Source organism: Lepisosteus oculatus, chromosome 12, assembly GCF_040954835.1.
Source record: "Lepisosteus oculatus isolate fLepOcu1 chromosome 12, fLepOcu1.hap2, whole genome shotgun sequence".
Lineage (NCBI taxonomy): Eukaryota > Metazoa > Chordata > Actinopteri > Semionotiformes > Lepisosteidae > Lepisosteus > Lepisosteus oculatus.
The window spans coordinates 2,765,790-2,780,997 of record NC_090707.1 but is presented as its reverse complement, the minus strand read 5'-3'; the positions used below and the strand labels follow the sequence as shown (position 1 = coordinate 2,780,997).

Here is a 15,208-nt window from a genome sequence, read left to right as displayed (position 1 = left end):
TTGAACATTTTTTGACTGTTGTTCAGATGTTCATGTGAATGACGGTGGTTCTCAAAGGGTTTTCTCTCAGTCACCTTGGCTGCTGTGGAAGCTGAGCTCTGTGGAGTGAGATGGTTAAGAACAGCTGATCCTGGCCCTGTGGAAGCAGAGTGTGTGGGTCGTACCTATATTACCACGGTTACTGAACTTCATCGTTCATCATCTAATCCGCAGGTGGACCAGGACAGCAGTGCAATGACATGAACCTCCTGGTGCGGCTGAAAGCCGAGAAGTGCAGCCTTGCGCTGTAACAGACTGGCCTTCTTCCAGCCTGCTACTGCGGTTTTCCTCTCACTGTGCTGTTAACTCGGTTTCTCACCTGGTACTCCCGGTCAGCCGAGTCTAACTGGCAGCACAAAGCGTGTGCAAAGACGGAGCTCATGAGGGTGTAGACCACCATTTGCATTTAAGGTTTACAGAATTAGACATAAAGGGAGACTGATGATAGAACAGTGGCAGAAATCATATTGCCTCCAGTTTCTTTTTCTGCACTTCATCTCTTTCCTGTCCTTGTGAGATGTGCTTTGGCTGGAACGTAACCATCGCATTTACTGTGTATCGCTATGGTGTGCTGTATGAACTGGAAGGGACCAATCCTCCAGCCTGTCTGTGGCAGCGGCAGCCCCACTGCACACCAGATCAGATGAGATTACATCACCAACTACACCCCTACTCTCGCAGACAGTCCCCTGAAACCTTCAACGTCTCCGCCAAAGGCCAGCACTGTAAGGAACTGCCCGTCATGGCTATTACCCATTATGAAGTTATTTGAGTTTAGAAATACTGTCTTGATTTGCAGACTCATTTCCGACCATGAGCATGTTTGTAACTTCATTGCATCTATAGAAATACAAGTGCACAACAGTAGCTTTATTTTCAATGCTCAATGTGATTCATTACAGATATAGTTCCTCAAAGATTATAAAAAAAACAACACTTAACTCCTGTTTTTTTTTCTTTCTGCGTGGTAACAGTATAGTGTTAAGTAATGAAAAGATTACAATTTTTAACTTCAGTAACATTCATGAAAGTCAAAGTACATTTGCTACAAGCAGTGCTGCTAACCCCACGACTGGCAACTTCAGCTCACACAGTGGTAGCTGTAGGTGGCACTAAAGCAGTAAGATATACACAAGCCAGAGCAGTCACTATACTTTATTGTAGAGGGGATAGCATACATTTTATCTGTACAATATTTAACAATCACTTCCAACCAGGCCTCTGAAATTTTGTTAAATACTTGCAAAAAATAAAAATGGCAAGTACACTTTTACAGTAGTACAGTCATCTGTGCCCCGGACCCAGAGGTCATCGGCAGATACAGGAAACAAAGCTAACACATCTCAACATATTAGCTTTCTGGCATATTGAGAGGTAATGTGTGTCACATGAACTGAACCGCTTCATAGAAAACACTGCTGGTCAGAGCTTTGAGGTAAACAATGTTAAGATCAAGGGTGTCATTTGTGGCGTTTTTTTACAGATTAAAAATGTATATAAAGGAAAAAAAACGTTACGTTACTTGGGCCTAAACGTGACGTTCTCAAAATCAAAAACGCTACATTTTGTTATGAAACGGATACCTTTATAAAAAGAAAACGGTGTGTTTTTTGCATTGTGACGTCTTCGGGGGGGTAAATCCATGCTAAATCACATTCGAGCGGAAACTATTTACACGATGCGCAGCTCTGGTGTGGAGTTCTGCCAACCCTGCGGTTACAGCCGAGGCCCGGGCTTGCGACTGCGGGAAAGAGATACATGTAGCCGCGATTTGACCACCTCGCCCTCCCGCCCATGACGCCCAGAGGAACACGCGTCTCCCGGGGCTGTAGCGCTGAAGGGGGGAAGAGAAGCGGCAGGCAGCAGCTGGAGCCGTGAGGACGCCTGCAGGCCTGTGTGTCTAGTTAAAGGAACAGGAGACAAATGACACCCGAAAGTACTGGTGACCCAGAAGAGGGTCGAGTCACATGGCTACATTGATCATTATCGTTAGCGCCAGGACAAAACGGTGACCAACACATGGCAGGTGTTATACAGATAGAGGCAATTGCATATGGTGCCTTCCACCCCTCCCTGCTTGGAGACCTGTGACGATTTTACTGACATTCTCGCAGATCGCTGCAGCAAGTTATGCATTTGCTCGGCAAATTTAGTATCGGAACGAACGAACGCTCGGAGAGCTGCAAAGTTCCAATGTTCGAAAATATTCACAGTACTGAAAATATTCCTCGGAACCAGGCAGTGGCCCCCTCCCTCGTCAGCTTTGTTTCTGCGCGAATACTGTTCCGATCCAGCGGCCCGGGCCGGCCCGGCCCACCTCAGCTCGCTGGGTGCCCTGTCCCACCAGCCCATATGCTCTCAGACAGGTAAAGGGTTAGTTAGTGTTCCCACACAATAAAAGTGGCACCTGCTCCTGACCTGTGGTCCTCAGGCATGGCAATTTATTGTACATCAATAAATAAAACAGCACTTGAAAGTTTCTTTAAAAATGCTACAACTTTGTAAAGGTCGCCTCACTGGCATTGTCAGTAAGCTGCTGTACCTGCACTGATTGCATATACTGTAATTAACTTAGTAAAGCATAGTATTGTATCCCTGAATGTTTTGTTTTAAAAAAAGCAATATTGAACATCTGTGAAAATAAAAAATACACTTTAAATACAAAATTAGAGTCAATTATTTTTGCAAGTGTCATCGAAAATGTTAAGTGCTCAAAAACAATATATATAGCATATATCTGCATATATATATATGACTATATTGGATATATAGCATTCCTATAAATCATTTTTCCATTAAGAAACCCGATCCTTAAAGTCATAGTACTAAAGTACTAAAATACCCTTCAATGCATACATAGGTGTAATATTCTGTATGTACTGTGTTCCATTAACAAGTACAAAGAACATTCTTTCAATTTGTGGCTTATATCCTGTCAGGAGGGGAATAGCTACCAGCACAGATGTTGAATATTTACTTTAAATAATGGCACCAGAACGAGTGTCACAAAAAGTCACTTGCAGCTCAAAGCAGAGAGAGGGGTTTGAGAAATACAGCTTCCTGAGGTGCATTTTAATACAGTGAAACCAGCAGACTGTTAACTGTACTTCCAGGAACAGGCGCAGAAAGAGAGACAGACCAACAGAAAGAAAGGACAGACATTTAGCAAAACTAGGTTCAGGTAGGAACACCAGTGTCACAGCTCACACGGGGTGGAAGGGGAAAACTAAGAAGGCGTGCGCACATCTTGACAACCTCCATAGACACAGCAAGCCTAAACAGGGAAGTGCTGCTGAAGGGTTTTTTAACTTAAAACTTGGGGAGTATTTTTTTATTCTTTTTTTTACAGGAACGTTAAGGTTTTGCTGAAAATAAACAGCTCCAATGCTCAAAACAAAAGAGAAACAGCAGGGCGAAATACACCACAATCTAAAAGCCCGAAAGGAGGCCGAGGATCGGTGCTGCATGAATGGCCATTCGTCTGTTGGCATCTTCCATCACATGCTGTTGCCTTTTCTTGTCAAATGCATAAAAACCGCCAGAGAGCGTCCAACACTTCGACTGTTTTAGCGTTCAAGAAATCGTTACTTGTCAAATGCGGAACTGAGGTATACCTTGTTGAGGGAGGTTTATGGTTATTTAAAATAATGCTTGGAAGCAAATCCCACCAAATAACCTTGATCACCATTTTGTTGATATACGTACAGCAGCAGTACACTAAACATTCACAAGCTGTTTCATATTGGCATTACAATAGTCATTTATATAAACACAAAACAGCAAATGCATTAAAAACAAGTTGCCCTTTTTTATACTGAAATGAAATGAACTGTGTTGGGTTTTGTATAGTCTTTCGTTTCTTAAAAAACTAGCAGTTGTCCGTTTGAGGAAGTCTTTTTACCCAAGATAAAAAAGAAAGATACCTGCCAAAAGTCAGTTTAAATTACAATGTCCTTTGCCAAGCAGATGATGACATTTTCTACCTCTTCTCAAATTTGAATGATCCTGATTTTGATTCTGCGTTTTTCATCACTTACAAGAGACAGATGCAAGTCTTCAGGCACACATGTAACTAAATGTTGTTGGTAGAAAACAGTCCCCGTTCTTCAATTCCTGATTTTCCTGTCTGCGTTGGCTGCTGTACTGTTCTGTACATGAGAACACAATATTGAGTCTAAATGGTAACCAGATGAGTTATTTTAGCAGCTCTGGAGTTGAGTCTGATTGGTCGTTGTGTTTGTGTTGATGTGTTCTGCACACATTGTTTGACCAATGCAGCCATCATAGACTTGATTCTTTCGGTGGAAAGTCTACGTTTGTCACCATGGTGACCACAGTAACAATTTCCTCTGGCGTAATGATGTTCATCAGTCTTTGCATTTCAATAATCCGTTGCTCCACGCAGCCAGCGGACAGCCTGGCTTCTGCTTCATGATCCCAGCACTCCTCTATGGTCTCGCACAGCATGGCCAGACCCTGCAGGAGAAACACACACCGTCACTGTCGAGATGCCCGCTCTGTGACACACCTGTGCTTCTCCGGAAAGTATAGTTTTCAGAGCTACGCTTACGGCACAGTAACAGCAGGACAAATCAATACACAGTTTGGGACATTTAAATTAGGAATGGTGAAACGGGTGCATGTCATTAAAACAAAACTCTTGCAACTGGAGTCAACTCCAACAGCCCACATGTCTCCAAATGTCTGTCCTTTTAAAGGAAGTAACCACTGACTGTACATCTCCCTGACATCGGGAGGCCCGTGTCTTAAAGACGGCACTCAGCAGTGAACATTCCTCAGTGTCGCATCCCTGCTTGCTGAGGCCTGTTACACCGAGGCTGCTGCTGCAGAGCCAGGCCCGAGCTCGGGTCCGAGCCGAGAGGGGCGAGAGGGGCGAGAGCTCGAACATGAAAATTAATCACAGCGTTAATTAAACACACTGAATTCTTAAATTAACTGAAAGTGCTTCGCTAGTTGTTTTGCTTACCAAATATTCTTCAACAGAACACAGGTATATTGTAACTTTTTAGAAACAATAAATTAATTGAATCGATTAAGTGAAAATGCATTTACTGCCAATCTGAGCAAAGAAAACCGAATTCTAACACGGCTCTAATCCAATGACTGCTGCGATGAAGAGGCTCACTGACCGCGTGTTTCTGCCAGCACTCTCTCAGCACAGGCCTCATCTTCTTATGAACCACCACCTCCTGCATGTCTTCCAGGGATGGATGCTGGCCAACCTCCTCTTCAAAGGGTAACATATATTCGTCAACTGGACCTGAGGGCCGAACAGCACGGAAAAAAAAAAGATTGATGTGGCTGCTAGGTTTCTGCTTCAGGAATCCTACAGCTGCCAAGCCATTCTGACAGCAGGAAGAAAATAAACTTTACATAACACTGCATTAGCAGTACTAAAGGAACTGTGACTCTGCATTTGGAATGTGGCATTATTCAACCAAAACACCAAAGTGGGAGCATTGCTTTTCCTAAATGCGACTGAAACATTCCTCGCCATTCTTTCAAGAGCTGAATAGAACTGAATTTGAATTAACCCCCAGGGGAATTCGTCTGGCACATCAAGAGCTCATGAACATACAACTTACACGACAATAATACAATACAGCAACAGTACAATGCCACAACACTCAACAACAAATCGCTCGATTTGTTGAAGATCTTTCAACTGCTAATATATGCATTCGTTCATGTCCCCCTGTCGGCAGAGAAACGTGTTCGTCAGGCACACAACACTCATTCTCTGCCCCATCCTGGGCCACGTGTGCAGTACAGAGGCGCAGAAGTCGTTCCGCACTGACCGTCCGCCGCTGTGCACCGAGAGGCCAGCTCCCACAGCACCAGGCCCATCGCGTACATGTCTATCCGCAGGAACGCGTCTCGCTGGAAGTTTATGGCGCCTTCCAGGACTTCCGGGGCCATGTACCTCCGGGTCCCAACCTGGAAAACAGGGCACACGGCTGGGAGAGCAACGCAGGAGAACATCCAAGCTTGGTCAACAACAGCGGGCATCTACATCAAGAGTGGTGGGAGTGTGGAACCGGCTGCCTAGCTGATGCTCTGGCCTCTTCCAGGAAATGGCTGGTGAAGACTTTTTGCTGAGCTCTTCAATGTGTTTGTAGCTCTCCGGGTTCTCAGCTCAGAAATCCCTTGCCTTTGAAGTAATTTCTAAAACTAAACAGATTGACTGACAATACTGTTCTGCTATAGTCTAGCTGTTTGGTGTTTCAAAGTCTTTGTGATACAACATTCAATTCTCCTTCCCACACTAATTTGCAGGGGGCCTAGTAATTAGACAACAGGATCCTTGTTTCTTTATTCTGTACCCCCAAATCCGGGCATCTGTGCCATCTGTTACAGAGCTGCTGTGTTTGTCAGAGCTGCTCACCTGACCATGCGTGTCTCCTGCAGACTTCCCAGCTTCAAATTTCAGAGCCAGACCGAAGTCAGCGATGCACGCTGTGAGGTTGTTCTTCAACAACACGTTTTTGCTTTTAATGTCCCTGTTTTCACAAGCAGAAGAGACAGAAATAAAGAAAAAAATGTAAACATCGACGCTCTGAGGAAAAGGCTATAAAATGTAATAGCCCGCTTTCTTGTTCAGCTGATGGTGTATTCTTGACCTGCACATTTAGACTCAGTGAGGTGAAACAGAAAACGTACCATGATTTATTTATATTAATGAACTGCAGTGTCAGCTGACACTAGCTGCTGGAAAGCAGATTAGCTCTTAAGGTAAATACATCTCCCAGGTGATAAGCTGCACTGTGATAAAAACAGATGTACAGTAGTACCTGACTTAGCACTCCTGGTCCTGGCCATTACCTTCATTAGTCAAATACAGCTGTGCCAGAGCCGTGTGCAACTCACAGACAGGCCAGGCGGGAGTGCCCAGAGCAGCCTCACTGTGACCGTCTGTGCTGAAGGGGCGCGAGCCCTCAGCCAGCGAGTGTGGCAGGATGGGGATGTTTACTGTCCTTGCTGACATTCCCAGTGCACTGGGATTTACACCTAGATTGTGTGGTAGAATATCAGTAATACCTCAAGGATGCCCTCATACATGGCTTATGTGAAAGAAATAGCGATGCTGAAAAGGCACTGCCATCGAACCCGGGCTGTAACTGCCTTTGCTAGCACTGATTTCTCAGCAAGCTCCTAATCCCCCGCGCTGTACTACAAGCGGAGGAGAGGGCCAGGGAGCAGGCTGCTGTCTGCCAGCATGGCAGGAGGGTGAATGTGACAAACCTGTGGGCGATGGCTGGCTTGTGTCCCTCTTTAAGGCCTGGGATGTCTTCGTGTAAGTAGGCCAGGCCCCTTGCCATGGTCTGAGAAATGTGACACAGCTCGTTCCAAGAAACGACATTTGCCTTCAGATAATCAGTCAATGAGCCCTGAAAAGGGGTAAAGAAAAAACAAATTCTGTATTGAGAACTCATTTTGCTTCAATTTGGCTATATGACATATGACAGAGAATATCTAGGGCATTTTGTCAGTGTGCCTAATTCTTCAGCAGAGCGCCATGTCAAACAAGACTCTAATCCTATAACTGCTCTTTTTAAACACCAGGGGGCAGATTAACCTTGCAAGTGCTCTTGAATAACACTACAAGGGAAGACCTTTACATGCTCTGTGTGCTTTTCCCTGTCAGCCAAACTCTGGTGAAGAACAGCCTGCCCGTTACCAACATGTTGAGTCCCGAGGCCTCCTGGGAGTGGGTTCTGTTTTTGTACCAGCGGGAGATGAAAACGCAAACCGCATGTACTGTACCTTCTCATGAAACGCCGTGATCAACCAGAGCTCCACGTCAATGTTAGTCCCTCGCTTTTCTGCACCGAAAAACTGCAGGATATTCTCGTGTTTCATTCCACTCAGGCTGTAGATTTCGTACTCATTCTGCCACGACTGCTTGTCCTGCAGCCACACGAGACAGAGCATTCAGAAACGAGGCAATTTCTCACCACCGGTGACCTGCGCCGGCAGCAGCAGGAAGGAGCGCCTGTGTTCTTGTGTTGACATAAGGACCACAACTCCGAGAGAGCAACAGATTAAACACACAACAGTTCTTTCTGGGGGAAGGAGATAAGGACATTTCTGCAGTGCTTAAATTCAAAGCATTTACCCAGCCTATGTTTTGACATTTGTTTAATTATCATCATATTTGTCACACATCCGTTTTGGTGAAAAATTCCCTCTTGTTTCTTGCCTCTAATGGAAAATTACACAGCAGGGAGACATCAAAAGAAAACCCCACATTACTAATTTACTTCCCTGCAGAACTCAATCGCAAAATTTCGAAATCTGAAGTGTATTTTAAAACAGGGTAGCAGTGTTTTTTTGGCGGCAGACCATGCTGCAACCACAATCGCATGTCCAAGTGCTTCTGACTTCAATGGAAAGAATCATAACCTGCACAGCTACCCTGCTCACTGGCGGACATCCACCTGGGAGGCACGCAGCTCTGAGGCCTGCAGAGCCAGACCAAACTGGGCGCCCTGGGGCTCAGGAGACCACGCAAAACCAGCACGACAAACCCCGCAACGGGTACCTGCAGAGGGAAAATCTTCACAGCCACGTATTCGTTAAGCAGCTGAGCCTTCCAGACGCAGCCAAATCGCCCCCTGGCCTTGATCTCCAGCAACTGCAATGGCTTTTGTCCGAGGATAGGAGAAGGGGGTGGAGGTCCCGGGTCCTAGAACATACAAACGTCATTTCAATGATTTTACCTGAACACGGAAGACACTTCAAGAACACGACAGCAGCAGGCTTTGAGACATGTTGAGCGCATGAACTACCCTAGACCTTTGGCGGCTCCGTGTGTGAGGAGATGCGTGCTGCTTTCAGTCCTGGGCCCAGCTGTGCACTGAAGCCGGTCTCAGTGTCCGTGTTCAGAGAGGTACTGCCCTTTTCTAAGTCTGTCTGCACTTCACAACACTGAGCATTTAAAGGAATCACCGTCGAACAAAAGGGAGGTTTGTTACTGAAATGCACTACACCCCTGTCGCAGGTGGAGTCGCATCGGGATGCCGCAAGCGATATGAACCTAACGTGTCTCTTTTCACTCAAATGGAAGGTGCAGCACAGACTCGCTGCTACAGCAGAGTCACTAAACCACCACCCTGATGGGCTGCAGACAATTTTAAATCTGTAACTATGTGTAAACACGCTCTCACGGACCCCGGGAGCACAGAGGCAACGGGACAGGGTGGCAAACACAGAGAGAGGAAGACCAGGAGAGCGCACACTCCGACTGCTGCACGTGATTTTCACACAGCCAGCGTCGGGCAATGAAGGGCTCCGCCAGAATCGCAGGGAGACACTGAACCCCTTCTCCCCTGCCGCCCCACGAATCCCAGTCCTCTGTGTGATCCCTGAAAACCAGGCCGGCCTTAAAGGAGGCGTGAGAGTTTCAGGGGGGCTGTGTGTCAATCACTGCTCTCGAAACCCTAGTCTTTCTGCTTTTCATGCAGGTGTTACTGCAGTGGTCAATACAGTACGCTGCAGGTGTGAGATCAGTTTGTCGAATTTGTATATTATATCCTGAGCTATCGGTATAAACCTGGAAACACCTGGGCAAGGGAAGGACACCAAGTCCTCTAAAAAGCATGGGCTTCCACACAGGTGCGGCTCACATGTTACTTCCGCAAATAGCACCGTACTGCAAAGTACTGAGCACTGGACTGTAGCATTCGAGCCCACTGAGCACCAGCCAGCTGGCGTCTGCAGGTGGTTCAGTGCTCCACTGAGGGGTGGAGTTCACCGGGCTGCGCCCCCCGCGGTTCAGCGTCTGGTTTAAGACCGAGGGCGCCTCCCCCGAACACAACCGGACAACCGGCCCCAGGACACAGCCTCCTGTCGCTGAATTATCGGCTCAAAGGTAGAATGGGTAGAACCGGCCGAAGGAGTGGAGTAAGAGTGAAAGCTGCAGACACGGCCGAGAAGCTGCGAGCGGGAGCTCAGATCAGCTCGGAGGCCGAGAGCGCGTTCCAAAAATAAGTGGGTAAAGTGGGCCACTGCCCCGGATTAAAGTAATCGCTCGCACGTGGATTCTCAGAAGGGCTCTGTAATGATCCCCTGCACTGGAGACTGCTATTAGGAAAAACACTCACACAATAATATACTGTATGGAGGATTATAGTCTGGCTTATACTAGGTATACAACAGATTTGTCTTGTGTTCTCATTAAGCCTGTTATAAAAATAAAACCACAGCACGTTTTGCAAGGACTATGACATTCTGCAGCAATCAGGGCACAAACAGCCTTACGTGTACAAAAAAAAGGTCAGGTCGCGGGTCAGTGCAAAGGTCACGAAAGCACAAGCATGCATACATGTGTTTTGTTGCAGTTTAAATGAAAAGAAAAAATAAACCAAAGGTAACTCAACAGAAAGCTTTTGCGGAAAGCTAGAAAACGTTCCTAGGTATTATGCATTTCAAACGACAATACTGTAAAGACTGCACAAGAACATAATCGTCCTCCCATCAACCACGTTCTCAAAAACAGAATCCTCTAACAGGAGGTCTAGCTCCGTGCACAGCTGCTATTGTATGTGTTAACTTCAGGGGAAAGACATCTCACCTGTCAATGTAAAAAATAAAAAAAGAACTGGATTTACAATAGTCCACGTGACATTTCATATGACAACTGATCACATTGCACAAAGTCCTGTGATCCATGTCTAAGGGATTCCTGTAAATGGTTCTGTTTCCATTTTCGACCGCCAAACACTCTCGTTCCCCAAATGACCAAAGCCAGCTGCACCTTCAGGAAGATCTGCGGAAAACACAGTCCTGAACCTCACCACTTCCCAGGAGTTGACACACTGCCTGGAATCACAAGCGCCACGCTCTTTCATCACGCAGAGCCACACTCGGAGCTCTGAGAACGGCCAGCACTGTTGGCCCACACACTTCAAGATGGCTCCTCAAGGTTCCCAGTAATTCATTAAATCATTTATACACACCATTCACCGGTGAACACTGGTGAATTGGTTAAGAGAACAACATCGATCAGGCCTCATTAAGCAGCAGCACAGTGCTTCTCATTGTTTTTTACATCCACAGTTTATATCCAACAAAACCCTAATTTAAAAGTTAATATTTTATTTTTAAATCAGTTTACAGAACTCAAATACACCAAAAACCATACACAAGGATATAAGGCAAGGGAACTGGATTTTATATATTACATTATTACTCAGCTTAGCCAACTCAGGTGATCCTGGTTCACCTGCACTTTTGGCATATTCATCTAACCAGTTCATAATCTACACATGTATAGGATGGGGTCATCACACAAACGGGGGATACAAAGATCTTGCATATGTGTGCAATAAAGAAAACTTAATTTTCACAATTCACTTAAGCCTAGAAACAGAAAGTATTGCAATGCAGAACAGGACAGACAGGTAGAAACCATGCTGGAAGGACACGTATCCCAGGCAATTTTTCCTCGGCGCATGCAAGTGGTTTCATATCCCCCCGTGTTCTGCAGTCCACATTATACGAGGGGGCAGAAAGGAATCATGCAAGAAACAAAAAAGAACTGGAAATGAAACCTTTTTGAGTTTCAAAATGTGAAAATAATAATAAAAAATGTCAAAATGTATAAAGAGGCATGTCCATACAAAAAGAAATAAAACAAAGGAAATGGAACGGCCAGGTTATCAGTCTTTCCAAACCCACCGAAAAGTTTATGAGTTAATTAAACTTATCTTACCTCTATCATTATATGAAAGGCGTGCTTGTGAAGGAAAGAAAAGAGGCAAAAGAAATTACTGTTTCCAGCGAGGATGAAGTGAAGGCAGATAAAGAGGTTTCAGAGGATGATTGATGATCGAGTTGGGGAAGTGGTGTTTTTTTCCCCTCCTCAGATCTGGAAGAAGCAGCCGGAAATAGTCTCCGACCGAATCAATTCCAACTCTCCGACCTCAGTTTAGCGTATGAAAAATTGAAGTGGGATGACAAATGTCTCAGCCTCATTGTCGATGCACAGGGAAAACAGCTGAACATGATGCAGAGGGAACAGGAGCACTGTTAGGAGTGACACACAGGACTGCATGAACGATGGAGAATTAAGTGTTTTAATCTTCTTCTGGAGTGAAGCCATTCATCCTGGCTCTTTATCACTACAGCTACAAAAGCGGCAAGGAACAAAAGGTATAAACTTCTGCTGCTTTCATTCCACTGTGTTCCTACAGAACCTGGCATTTTTAATTTGACCAAAAATAACTTGCAGGCTCACACGCTGTAGACGTCAGTGAGGTTATGAGGCATAACACAACTTGAACAACACATTTCACATTTATCAGAGGTCTACCGTATTGTGTGATAACGCAGCACAAGCACACTGTATGGGCTGGTATTGTGTCACCTGTGAAATACATACAGCATCAGCCAGAATGAGTGTAACTGTGTTAAAAACATAAGCGCTTGTGTCAGCCTCCTTCATACAAGCGCACACGCTCCGCCTCACTCTGGTTTAAACACAGACCCTCATGGTCGTCTCATGCTGCTCAAGTGCTGGGAGCCAGCTGCTTTGCCCATGAGCAGAGCCCTGCCTCAGGTCATGTCCTGAAGAACGGGACATTCGTAGCATGGGCGTTAGTTGCCTCGGCACCACTCATCTGCAAATGATTAATGTTGATAAACCACAGCCGCCCGAGCCCTGCTGCTTACCAACCGCAGCAGGTGCAGTACCATCCACAGATCGGCACTGTCCTAGTCACCCAAGGCAATGCTTAGGCTCCTCTGTCATTTGACCGGGTTCACTAAACACGTGGTTACTGCAGGACACAATCGTTACAAAAACACAGGAGTTATGTGCTGTTTCAATTCACAAGTTCCCAGCGATGAATAAACAGACCAAACAAAGCTCGCCGTTGCTCGACAGCGTGCCAGCCCTTGCAGTCGCATGCGAACAAGTTATGCTCGGCGAGTCATTCCATGCAGCTTCTCTCCCAGTTCGGGCTGGGACAGCCGCGGACCAGCTGCAGTGCGAGCAGCTGACCTGCTCAAACTGCGAACGGCTTCCCTGCTTCCCCCAGCGCTCCTCAACACACACAATCACTCACCGGCCCCTTCAGGACCTCACCACCTGAGGCGCCAACTTCGATGAAATGATAAAAACGACCGCCACAATCTCTGTAGGTGTTAGTGTTCAGAAGAGCTATATGAGATTTCCATTAAAAAATGAAACAGCTAGAGCTCACCCTGAGAAGGAAACCACAAATAGTGGCATGCTTCTTGTCTTACTGACTGAATTTGATATTTGCATTTTAAATTTCCTTGAAGATGAATGAAAGCAGAACTCAGTGATAAAAACACTCCCAGAGGAGGTACTTGCAATTCCACACGCACACACCCAGCACAAACTGGACAAGACGCTGTAATTATAATCAAATGTTGGGAAAGCATCCGAGGTCAGAAATCGTCTGTTTGGGCCAGCAGCTCCTCTGCTCCGCGAGAAAATGCATTATTGATTAATCATTGATGTTTTGAGTCCAAGCCCTTGTCTTTCTGTAGCTGCAAAAGTGAAAACTTAAACCAGTATAAGTTTATCAAAAATTCCTTCCACAGACACAGAAAGATGAATAGAAGGATTTTGGGGCTTGTGGGTTAAAAGACTTGGAAGTCTATCAAAATCTATTTCAGAAAATGAAAACACTATACAAAGAGTGGCATCGCCGAGACTCCTATCCTCAAAGAGGGGGGACTGTGGGGCGGCGCTGTGGCTCAGGATCTGTGCCTGCGGCTGGAAGGTTGCCGGTTCGTATCCTGCGACTGGCAGAGGAATCCTACTCCGTTGGGCCGTGAGCAAGGCCCTTAACCCCAGCTGCTCCAGGGGCGCCGTATAAATGGCTGACCCTGCGCTCTGACCCCCAGCTTCTCTCCCTGTCTGTGTGTCTCATGGAGAGCAAGTTGGAGTATGAGAAAAGATAAATTCCTAATGCAAGATATTGAAAATGGCCAATAAAGTGATCTTAAAGAGTCTCGGAGAAGGTGTAGCAGACTTGTGTGCTCAAGTGACACAGGGGAACAGTTACAGGCAGCCTTAGTGTTTTTTTCTCGTCCCTCGAGGGCATTTGTTGGCATGCTGACCTTACTGAATCCTGAAATATGACCTCCATAAGAGTCAACATGGTGTTTTTTTAAACTATATTTGTTACCTTTGCACAACAACGCATGATATTCCTTTTGTTTCAGGTCCCTATTCCTAGATAAATTACAGCACTACATACATTAATCTATTACGTACTACTATTTACCGGCAGCAAAACGTTTGAACTCCTCCCTATCAATCCACCCACCACACTCCTGCACTATTCCTGGTGCCAGGAGTCACAGCCCCCAGCCTCTGGAACATCAACAGAGAAGGATAACTCACACACCGGGGCTGAGATAAGTGACAGGGAGATCACCAGGTCATGTGAAAGCGGGTTTGAATTCAGGGAGTGTTGTGAGCCAATCTTGTCTGCTCCTGAAGCCTCGCAGTGCACGGCAGTAATTGTACGAGCAACCTGGAACAAACATTCAGTGTCTTTCCCCACTGAAATGAAACATAAGCAGTCCTCGCAGGCCCGGCTTCGCTCTAGAGCTGGAGGCCATATTTTTGGATTGTAAAAAGGAATCTGTCAACAGGGGGCACTGGTATATCATAAAATAAAAAAACACTCATCCCATTCCCAATCGGTCATTATCTGGTGTTCCATTTCTCATTAATGGTGTGGAGAAACTGCACAATCTACACTCAGAAAACTGTCTTTGATATTTCAAGTGCAGGTATGAAAACTCAAAAATGGTTCTACACATGACAAAACAATCTTATGCCCTACAAAAAGATTTTTCTGTTTGATGACATAATCAGGATAGCATCAGCAAAGTTCATACAAAGATGGTTTTTCTTTGCTATGTATAAAGAGCCCTAATTCAAGCATTTCGTTTTGTTGCAAAAAAAGTTTGTCATAGCATTCTAAAAGTCATGCGATAAACTACAAAACTATATATTTATTTTTTTAGTAGTTCAAAACAGACAGCTTTCCAAATAACAAGACAATGACTTTTAATCTTGTTTTAACAATAAAACATTGGCTTGGCTCCATTGTTGTTAAAATTGGATAATGACTCTTTAAATGGCAATTAGCCTTACAGATAA

At 45.4% G+C, this 15,208-nt stretch overlaps 1 protein-coding gene across 2 annotated transcripts in view; it reads right to left on the bottom strand.

The window, feature by feature from the left end:
• Window positions 1-888: 888 nt before the first annotated feature.
• Window positions 889-15,208, bottom strand: part of acvr2aa (activin A receptor type 2Aa) — a 52,628-nt gene continuing 38,308 nt past the window's right edge. Inside the window, exons 5-12 of one of the 2 annotated variants that reach the window (XM_015358495.2) lie at window positions 11,774-11,797; window positions 8,603-8,746; window positions 7,825-7,968; window positions 7,303-7,448; window positions 6,446-6,560; window positions 5,859-5,997; window positions 5,190-5,320; window positions 889-4,515 (exon numbers count right to left, since the gene is read on the bottom strand). In XM_015358495.2, coding sequence (XP_015213981.1) covers window positions 4,321-4,515; window positions 5,190-5,320; window positions 5,859-5,997; window positions 6,446-6,560; window positions 7,303-7,448; window positions 7,825-7,968; window positions 8,603-8,746; window positions 11,774-11,797 — 1,038 coding nt within the window. In that variant the 3' untranslated portion in view covers window positions 889-4,320. The remainder of the gene's footprint in view (window positions 4,516-5,189; window positions 5,321-5,858; window positions 5,998-6,445; window positions 6,561-7,302; window positions 7,449-7,824; window positions 7,969-8,602; window positions 8,747-11,773; window positions 11,798-15,208) is intronic. The other variant, XM_006636228.3, reaches the window with a different exon arrangement.